Genomic DNA, 11,052 nt, shown 5'->3' with positions numbered 1-11,052 from the left:
ACTGGCTGGAGCAAATGTCAGACAACAGGAGAGATGGGTTATAGTCAGTCCAAGGCCAGAGCCTATCCTCCTTTTTGGTCAGGCTGCAGGCAGGAGTCTAGTAGGCTGAGTGGAAAAGGATGAGAAAAGAGAGCATGGAGGCTGAGGAGAAGAATGAGGAAGGAAGACATGGAGGCTGCAATGTGAAAATGCAGTCATGACAGGTAAGTTGTATGGCCACTACATTTACCTGAGATATAACCTCAAAATCTACAGTAAGTAAAAAGAAACACTCTTAGGGCGGGTTCACACTACAGAATTCTCGCGGACAATGTCCGCAAAATTCCGTCAGCTGTCCGCCCGCACGGGCACGTGCTTTTCCGCTGGCTCCATAGACACCATTATATGGGCCGGCGTATTCCGCGATCCGCTAAAAGAAGTGACATGACACTTCTTTCAGCGTATAGCGGAATACTCCGGCCCATAGAATGGTGTCTATGGGGCCAGCGGAAAGGCACCCAGATGTGCGGGCGGACAGCTGACAGAATTCCGCGGACATTGTCCGCGAGAATTCCGTAGTGTGAACTCGCCCTTACTGTATATTGCTCTCGAAAATCAGTATAAGTAACACCTGTTAGGGTTCTAGATATGCTATATATCCAAATGGTGTGAATGAATATCATAAAATAGAGGACACAAATCTTCCATCACGTAGTCATCTGCATACTGTATGCAAAGAGTTAGTAATCTTAACCTCATGGTTGAATATAGTTACCATTTGCATAGAGTATATTCCTCACTGCAATATAATATGATAGGCTCAAGGGCTAATATAAAGTTTCTGAAAACGCTAACCAGAGAAGAAAACCCTGGAAGACAAGCAGAAGGTCTACACTACAGAAACTGAATGTAAATTGGTGTGAAAGGAGCCATACTGGGAAAAAAGCATGGAAGGAATGAAGTCAATGTACAATACAAGCAATGACACCAATCCGAACAATGATGGACCACCATCATCATCATCATCATCATCATTAACAATATGGCAAGCCTTGTCGTTAGGAATCCTGGTGCTGGAGATGATTGTTGGCACCTTCATGAATGGTCTGATGGTGACGGTAAACCTGTTCAGCCTGGTCACTCACAGAACACTTGGCTCCTGTGATTCAATACTTACCTGTCTTGGACTGTCACGATTCACCTTCATGTGGGTGGTTGCTCTTATGTACTTTGTTAGTTATTTAGTACCTAATACTGACATGGTTACTAACCTGCAGTATGCATGGCTGTTTTTTAATAGCTTAAGCCTATGGTTGGCCACATGGCTGTCTACTTTTTACTGTGTGCGAATTGTCAACATCCGGAGATACATCTTTACTGTGTTTAAGGCTCACTTTGATCGCTTGCTCCCTTTCTTCATATTAGCATGTATAGCAGTCTCTTCAGTCTGCTGTAACTCTGCTGCATTCACTAGCATCAACCAGACATTCAACATGAGCAGGTTTGATAACCATAAAAATTCCACTCCCTTTGCTGCCTTTGGAACTAACTTTGCAGTCTTCATGTCCCTCTCGTTGGCCAGTTCCATGCCGCCCTTTTTCCTGTTTTGTATTTCTGCCGGCCTGGTGGTTGCTTCTCTCCTGAAACATATGAACAAAATGAAAGACCAGGAAAGAACAGGGTTCAGGGAGCCATCATTAGATGCCCATTACCGAGCGGTTAAAATGATGGTTGCCTTCTTTATGTTTTTCTCACTTTACTTGATAGCATTCATCCTATATGGATCAGGAAATTTAGGAACTGGTGCAGCAGGCTGTATTGCTGCTTTCTTTATCGGAGCTTATCCTTCCGTGCATTCTGGTCTCCTTGTCATTGGGAACCCCAAGCTCAAGCGTACCCTTCTGGTGATTCTACAGAAATTACATTGCTACCAAAAAGAAGTCATTCAGTCGATCAGTGACTAAGAGTATATTCACCCAGAGCGACATTTTTATTATATTGTAGTAACTTTCTTTAATGCAGTGGTGCAAAGTTTTTGTTTGGGTAGCTTGGTTTGTTACAAGTATATATATATATATTTTTTTTTTCATGGCTTTCCTTGTTGATAAAGGAAATGTTAGGCTCGCTGCAGGAGATGGGCTCTATGCAAAGTCAATGATCTATGAAGCCCATTTCCTGCAGGAAGATGGAAATTATAACAAGGATTTAGCTGTGTGTGCCTCCGGGCTTTATCATGGCAGTCTGAACACCCCAACTTTGACCAATGAAAATATTTGACATAACAGGGACACTTTGGGGGATATTTATCAAACTGGTGTAAAGTAGATTTGTCTTTGTTGCCCCTAACAACCAATCAGATTCCAGATTTTTTGAAAAAAAGAAGGTGGAATCTGATTGGTGGAATCAATTTTGCTTTACACAGTTTGATAAATCTCCCCCTTTATCTTTTAACTATTTAGTGATTGTGTTTTCTATGTACATACAGTATGAAACAACCACAAAGAACTAGGGAGTACTGCTGGTTACTACACTAAAGGGGAGACTTATCAAACTGGTGTAAAGTAGAAATGTCTTACTTGCCCCTAGCAACCAATCAGATTCCATCTTTCATTTTTTAAAGCATCTGTAAGGAATAAAGGAGGAATCTGATTGGTTGCTAGGGGCAACTAAGACAAATCTACTTTACACCAGTTTGATAAATCTCGCCTGTTTTTTTTTTATTTATTTATTTGACAATTATCTTATTTATCCCCATGCATATAATATGTTTTGCTGTATATAGGGTATTTATTCATGCAGAGGATGGGTGATATTACTGTACATCAGCACACACTGATGGTATCATGCTTTTGCTGTCATGCTGTTTTGGGGTTACATAATTCCATTTCCGTCTTCATTATCCAGCAGACACAGCACACATTATGTAATCTATGCATAACTTGTAAATCTTTACCTACCTGCCTTAATTTATATAGCAGCACCATTTTATTTTATAGTCACCTGCAATGACTGGCTTAAGATTTGCTTAAAAATGAACCTGACCAATTTAATATATTCACTACAGGACTTTGGAATTCTTATCAGACCCAAACATATTGCCATACTGAGTAACCTGTTATGTTCCGATAAGTAGACATATTAAATGGATTCTACAAGGATATGTAAATAATGGTAAAATAACAGAGCACTGGGGACCTAGTCTGTTGGGTGTGGAGGTGGGTAGAATATCCATACCATAGAACTAATCCACAGGTGAATAAGCCCAGACCCCCCCCCCCCCCCCCCCCCCCCCCCCCCCCCCCCCCCCCCCCCCCCCCCCCCCCGGTATCATTTGTGGCAGAGGGACCTTTAAGTGCTCTGTTATTTTACCAGCATGCATGCAGCATTCTGCAGGAAAACCTCTGTGATTGTTGAAAAAAACTATTCTTTACAGAGTGCAATGATTCTATAATATAACATGGTGCAATGTGATTCCCTATACAAACAACAATCAAAATTTCAATTGCACCATTTACCGTATCCTCAATAAATACATAAGTGTGTCTTAATTTATTTTTTTTTGTAATTCACTGTAAGATTAATAATAAAAATGTTACATTTATCAGCTGACTGTATATTGCAAATCATTTGTAACCACTAAGGCTATGTTCACACTTAGTAAATCCTGTGCTGCTGCCGCTCTCTGCTGACAGAAGTGACATGTCACTTCCCTGAGAGGAGAGCATCAGCAGCGGTGGAGTGCGCTCTTGCCCATAGAGAAGCAGTGTCACACTGAGGCAGGTGGAAATCCGCCTAATTTACTCAGTGTGAACATACCCTTACAGGAAGTTGTGGAATTAGCACCTCCTGCATCATTGTGTTCCGGTCAGGCCCGACTAGAAGAGGCCAGAGCTGTGGATCAGTACTGGACCCTGGACAGGTGAGTATTCTAAGGGGGGCTGTGGCATAGTGTAATTGGGGACACATTTATAATGAGATTACTTTGTAACAGTATTAAACTGACTTTAGATTTTCATGGTACTCACAAGTGTTCAGTGTGACTGCTGTCTGCTCATAGAACTATTTTGTATTTAAATTTTATTTTCATACATAAGCATTACAAGGTGTCTAATGAAATGCATACTTCATGTTTACCCACAAGATCAGCTGCAGGTTCACAAGGAAATACAGCCATGCTTTTGCTACAAATGCAAGTATTGAAAAAACCCTTAGAATTGGTAAGAGTACCCCAATGCACTTTATCAGGAGCGCTCACAGTTACGCTACATTCACATGTTCCGTGTTTGCTTCGTGAATCACGGATGCTACGGATGGTGAATGCCTGTCCTGGACTGTTTTCCCACACGACATGATGTATTAATATCATGCCGGAAGTGGGGAAACAGTTTAAATCTCCCCGACACTGTAGTGACAGAGCTGCGCAGCTGCTTCACTATAGTGCCACAGAGATTCAAACTGTTTCCCTGAGTCCAACATGATATTGATACATCATGTCATGTGGGAAAACAGTCCAGGAAGGACAGGCTTTCACCGTCGGTGTCGTCCTTTTTTTCACAGATGAACTTGTGAATGCAGCCTTAGGGGGCCACTTGAAGGACGTGGCGGCTGCAGCACCCGGGGGAGCAAGGGGATGGTGGGACATGACTTCAAAATCAGGAATGTCCCGCTGGATACTGGATGGTTAAGAGCTATGTTAGTAGTGTGTGTGTGTGTGTGTGTGTGTGTGTGTGTGTATGTGTATGTGTGTATGTGTAAGTATTCACAATTGTGTAAGTATTCACAAAGCAAAAGCAGTAAAAGGATGATCACATAACCAAAGTGTCATGTCCATAGAAGTACAGTGAGTCCTGACTAGAGCCCAGCCCACTGTCCCTGCCCACTTGGACGACTTACCCTAGGCAGGCAATGGGGAATGAGTGGGCCACAAATTAGAATCAAATGAGATGTCAGATTCCAAGTCAAAGGGTCAAACTGAGAAAGCAATTAACAGGACCAAATCCGAACCAAAGGGAAAGCTGTAACAAGCTGAAATCAGAAACATAGTCAGGAGTATAGTACAAAATCAGATGACGAGCCGAGGTCAGAAAACACCAGTATAGGTCAGATACACAGGAATATAGGTAACAGGGAACGCTGGTAAAGTATAGAAAGCCAAAAACTATCACAGGCAGCTATGGGTGATAGCTGCCCGTTTACTTTTTCTTTCTGATGTCCCTCGTCACTCAGCCTGGCCAGCCTATCATGCACACAATTAGATGAATGGATGCCGGACTGTCATTGCCAGGCAACACCGACACAGGAATCCTGCCTCTCGTGCTGTGCTTTGGATGAGGTGGACGGAACAGGAACGTGGCTAGGTAAGTCCCCAACTTGAAGGTACCATAACCTCTAAGTAGCATTTTGTATGACCTACAAGAGAGACAAACAAAAGTTAATAGCAGCTCCATGTAATCACATCTGCTGCTAATGGAAAAACTCAATCAAGTCTGTCAGGGGAAGATCCAATAAATGGAGAAAAGAAAACTAAATATCCATTCCTTTGAGAAACAGTGTATCTAATCCATAGATCCAAGGTGCAGCTATTAATCCAGAAGCGTAACCTGACTTCTATGACCGCCTTTGTTTTGCCATTTATTTTTACTAGGCCCACTCAATTTCCTATGGTAACATATATTGTCTCATGAGAATTTTGTGATACTATTTTAAATTCCTCTGCCTTGTGCAACAACATATATCAGATTATTACTTTGTCTTTATAGTGTGGGCTGGACACAGTACAGCAGGGATGTCCAGGCATGATGGGAGTTGTAGTTTTGCAACAGCTGGAGAGCCAACATTCCCTACTCCTGCAGTACAGGTACACACTTGAATGGAGAAAACACAGGTAACACTTGTGGGCAATTTGCATACACACTCCATGGTTGGTTCATTGTCATTGCTACTTTTCCTTTATTGTTATGCAATAAAGTACATGAATAAAGAGAGTGTCTATTCCCCTGATGGAGCTCATGGCTAATTTGCATACACACTATGTACTTGGTACACTAAGGACTCTTATTTTGCATTATATTCAGAATTTTATGGGTCTATACACTGTATGTTGCTATTTTTACATTTCTGAACCTTTGGCCTTGTTGTGGGCTGATGATGTCACAGTGGGGATGTATTTATAGATTTACTTTGTGTTAGTAGGCCTAGTAAAGAACGTAATGATTAGCTGAAATGTCACCCTACATAAAATCTATTTCTGCATCATGGTGCTGTTATCGACATGGTACAATTAACCAGTGAGGGCAAGGCAGACCAAGTCCCCCCAGAAAATGTGGTACCCAGGCAGAGGATGTTGTTTGTCGTGACGACAGTACTGTAGCAGTACACAGGTGTGATATTGGTACCTGTTTTGTCCGGTACGTTGCCCCCAAATGGTCAGTAACCTCCGGGTTTGTTGTGGGTCAATTAGGCACTTGTCACAGCAAGCTGGAGTAGTAGTACCCACTCGGGATGTTGGTACCGCCACCTACAGAGAAGGAAAAATAACCCAAGGTAGACAGTGGCCTGTGCATTTAGTATATAAAAATAGAACATTTTACTGGATAACATTGCAGGAAAACAGTAAATTTAACACAGGTAGTGCAAATCTTAATAAATGTAGTTGCTGACAAAAGAGTAAACCAGGGCTCTGTAGAAGTAGGTGCTTATAGTAGTAAGTGCTTTTGTAGAGAGAAGGAAGATGAAAGGAGTTGCCAGAGGAGCCCTGTCCAATGTAGACCTTGTACTCTGAAGTGTGGATAAGATGATAAGTGATACTCGTACTCACGTAAAGACTATAATCTGACCGCCTTCTGCCCCTTAGTTGTCGGTTATCTATGTGTAGCAACCTTCTAAGATTACCTGGTTGTCCTGCTCTGCACAGTAGGATACGTAGATCTATTCCAGTAGCTTTATTCCTCTTGTTTCAAGAGATCGCCCTGCACTTTTTGTACCTGTTCCTGGCGTGGGTGATCCTAGGTGGCTTTTCTCCCTTCTCCCTTCTCCCTACTTGGAGCTTAGCACTGCATAACTGTAGTGGCTACTTGTAAAGAAAGTCTTCCTGAGAGCTAGCTTCTTACACATCTGTTCACACTGGAAACCTAGCCTGAACGGACTCACTTCCTCCCACACTGGACTAACTCCTCCTACAGGGGCTATGTCTAAACCCTCCTGTGAGTGGTGGGACTGAGTGTTGGTGAAAGAGAGGCCAGATAGGATAGGACAGAAAGAAAGAGAACCTGTAATTGGTCAGCAGAGAAACACGTCATAAAACAGTTAACCCATTACTCTTCAGCTGTGTATACCGGACATAAAGCAGTAGTGACATTTAGTGGAGAAAACAAGGTAATTTATCTCCCACTTGTTAACCTAAGTGAACGACTTACTGGGGTGCATATATACCACACCCTTGGTGGGACACCACAGAGGTACCGATTCTTCCTTTTAAATTTTTTTGGGGAAAAACAAAACACTTCTGTAGTGTCCCAGTACGGGTGGTCCACTAAGCTTCATTCCACCTGAGTAAGGTGCCTCTGTCAGGTATTGCACTAGAAGGGGATGAAGGTGATTATTTCTATTTCCCCACTAGGTGCCACTCTTTGTTTTGTGTATATCTTAACTTATCTGATGTGTATATCTATACTTATCTGAGCACAGCTGAAGGAAGGTATTGGAATTACAGTTTATTTGTCACATGTTACTGTATTGTCCAATCACAGGTGCAGGTGTCTTTACCTCACTTTTTCACATATTATACTTCTTACACTCTCTCCTGTCTCCAGTATCCCCACCTATCACAGAGAAGCTCAGTTACCCATATAAAAGGAAGGCTAGTTCCTGTAGGGAGGTCCCTCCAGTAGAGGTGTGGAGGGACTAAGACACAGCCACAAGAGATTCTGATACTGAGAGATCCGCTCCAGTATGCAATGCTAAACTCTCAGGAGGGGTAGCTGTCCTCTGAGGAAATCCTTGTCCATGTATTGTACCCATCTCCTTGATTCTCAGGGCAGTTACCACAGTCAGGAACTGACCCCCAGCAAGACAAATACCATCCTGTTGAAATATCTTGCTGTCCACGCATGGTTCTTCTGGAAAGCCTTGGAAAGTTTGCTATGCCCAGTTGTAAGGCCTGGAGCTCATACCACGCCACTTGAAACTCATTAAACTATTTGGGCAGAAGGCGGTCAGATAGCAACCTATCTATATATGAGTAGGAGTATCCTTCACTCTCTTCAACCTGTCTACTATACTTCCCCCGGATGAAGTACATTGCTACCTGGACATGGCCCCTACGATGGCCCCTATTCTACCTACAAGCTACTCCTACTTACTGTCTCACCTGCTGTCTCACCTGCAACTGCATCTGTGTGAATATCTGATCACAGGGGGGAATGATTACTAAGACCACCCTTGGTAAAGAGGACAAGTTTTCTGTGAAAATTAAGTGGCGGTCATTTATGCACATCCCCGCTCCTTTCTCTATAGGAGCTGCTGGAGATAGTCAAATTCTGTATCCCCTTATCTCTGACATTTCCTATAGAGAATTAAGGGAGTGCACACACAACCGCCATTCCATTCTCATGGGAGGCTAAAGATCACAGGGGGTCCCAACAGGTGGATTCCTGTGATCAGATATAAAACCTTATTCTCAGGATAGGGGATAACTTGTTATTGTGGGTAACTGCTTTAACAACTGAACAATAACCTATATATACTCCAAAGTGGTACATACAGAAAGTACCTCCTTTGGCTATGATGCCCTGTACAGTAGTATTAATGCCCGCACCCCCAATGTTTTGCAACAGAGTTTCTAAAGAATTTAGGTACATAATGTTCAAAGTAACATTGTCTAAAGGCTTATTCCCATGCCTATATTCTACAGAAGCTATGGACGGGGAAGCCCTATAGTGCACTCTTTACTGGCATCATGTATCAATATGATGTCGGGAGCAGGGAAAGTGTTTAAGTATTTGCAGCACTGTAATGACACAGCTGTGTGCTGCTTAGGTTTAGCATAGTTGCCAACATTTGAATTTTTTTTCCAGGGACGCAGCGTTATTGTGGGTGTGGTTCCATGGGGTGTGGCAAATCATGGGTATGGTATTCAAAAATTTTCCAGTTAGAATTTACAGAACACAAAAGGACCATTACAAACCCCAGTATTAAGTCCCCAGTATATTACACACCCCAGTATTAGGTCCCCAGTATATTACACACCCCAGTATTAGGTCCCCAGTATTAGGTCCACAGTATATTACACACCCCATTATTAGGTCCCAAGTATATTACACACCCCAGTATTAGGTCCCCAGTATGTTACACACCCCAGTATTAGGTCCACAGTATATTACACATCCCATTATTAGGTCCCAAGTATATTACACACCCCAGTATTAGGTCCCCAGTATATTACACACCCCAGTTTCAGGTCTCCAGTATATTACACACCCCAGTTTCAGGTCCACAGTATATTACACACCCCACTTAGAGCAGGCTGAGACTCAGAGATAGCATTCCACTAATGACTTAACCATAGAAGAATCTTGAGAGTGCACTCACCATTAAAAGCTTTCTTTATTAGATCCTTAAAAGTCCAGACTTTAGCAGACGACGGCGTAGTACGCCAGCACCCTCCACTGATCGTTACAGCTGTTTCGTGCTAATCACAGCACTTCCTCTGACGTCACCTCTTCAGCTGTGTCAGCGGCTTAAAGGATCAAGACGCCGACGTCAGCAGAAGGGGCGTTACACATAAAATTAAAAACAAATAAATACAAAAAACATCCAGTGACAATTATAAGAACATAGAGAGATCAATTCTTTCATTTAAACCGCATAAGCCTTGTGCGTTTGTAGAGAGAATCCATCGCGCTTCCCTCTGTAATAATATCTTATTTTGATCCCTGCCTCTCTTTCTCTGAACACGTTCCAAGCCCATAAATTTAAGGGCTGAAATATCATTGTTATGCACTTCTCTCATATGTTGTATCAAACGCGGTACTCCTTTACCTGTACACAGTGATCTAGCATGTTCATAAAATCTCCTGTTCAATTTTCTCACTGTTTTTCCAATGTAAAACATTCCGCAGTCGCACACCAGAGCGTAAACCACTCCACTGGTGCGACAGCAGATCATGTCTGATACATTGGTGGTAACTCCTCCTATTGTTACCTGTTTGCCTGGAAGGAAATTCTCACACCAATTGCAAGAGCCACATCTAAAGTTACCTCTGGGGGCCATACCAGAAAGCCAGTTAGTATTTTTATTATTTGCTAGTGGTAAATTACTATGTACTAAGGTATCCCTAATGTTTTTAGCCCTTTTAAATGTTACTAGGGGTACTTCGGCATAAGATTTAGAAAGTATAGGGTCCTGTTTTACTAGAAACCAGTTTTCCTTAATCACTTGTTTAATTTTATCTGCTAAAGGGGAGAATTTAAAAGAAAACGCAAACCGTGTCTTCACACCCTGCGTTTTCTCCATTTGTGTTTTTTGTGCGTTTTTACTCTTTTTGCGTAGCAGAGTTGATCGCTCCTTAGCAAGAGCATCACATCTTGCTTTTTCTAATTCTTTTTCAGGATAGCCTCTCAGGATCAGCCGTTGCATGAGTTCATCTGACTTCTCAAGGTAGGTGTTGTTATCGCTGTTAATTCTCCTTAACCTTAAGAACTGCCCATAAGGGACAGCTCTCTTTGTGTGGTTTGGATGATAACTTTTATAGTGTAGGAAAGCATTTGTCGCCGTCGGCTTACGGTAGCTAGTAGTATAGAGCATGTCATTTTTGATAGTGACCAGGACGTCTAGGAATTCAATTTCATGTGTGCTATTTTTGCTTGTGAATCTCATATTCATGGAATTATTATTCATGTAGTCAACGAACTTTTCAAATTCCAAGGCTGTCCCATTCCAAATTACGAAGACGTCGTCCACAAATCTGTGGTATCTTACGATGTACTTCGCAAAAGGATTATGGGAGGAAAACACCAACATTTTCTCTAATACTGCCAGGTAGAGGTTTGCGAAGGTACATGCGACAGGCGTAC

The 11,052-nt window shown here is 42.3% G+C and overlaps 1 protein-coding gene across 1 annotated transcript; it reads left to right on the top strand.

The window, feature by feature from the left end:
- The first annotated feature begins 926 nt into the window (after nucleotides 1-926).
- LOC138800019 (taste receptor type 2 member 4-like) lies at nucleotides 927-1,943 on the top strand. Its single transcript, XM_069981829.1, has one exon. The coding sequence runs from the start codon at nucleotides 927-929 to the stop codon at nucleotides 1,941-1,943; it is 1,017 nt and encodes a 338-aa protein (XP_069837930.1).
- Nucleotides 1,944-11,052: the final 9,109 nt, after the last annotated feature.

The sequence above is a fragment of the Dendropsophus ebraccatus genome, chromosome 8 (genome assembly GCF_027789765.1).
Source record: "Dendropsophus ebraccatus isolate aDenEbr1 chromosome 8, aDenEbr1.pat, whole genome shotgun sequence".
NCBI lineage: Eukaryota > Metazoa > Chordata > Amphibia > Anura > Hylidae > Dendropsophus > Dendropsophus ebraccatus.
The sequence above is the reverse complement of the archived record's forward strand: the minus strand, read 5'-3'. Positions and strand labels throughout refer to the sequence as shown.

Excerpts from the sequence above, each read along its gene's own strand:
- LOC138800019 (XM_069981829.1), top strand. The coding sequence starts at position 927 with ATGGAAGGAATGAAGTCAATGTACAATACAAGCAATGACACCAATCCG.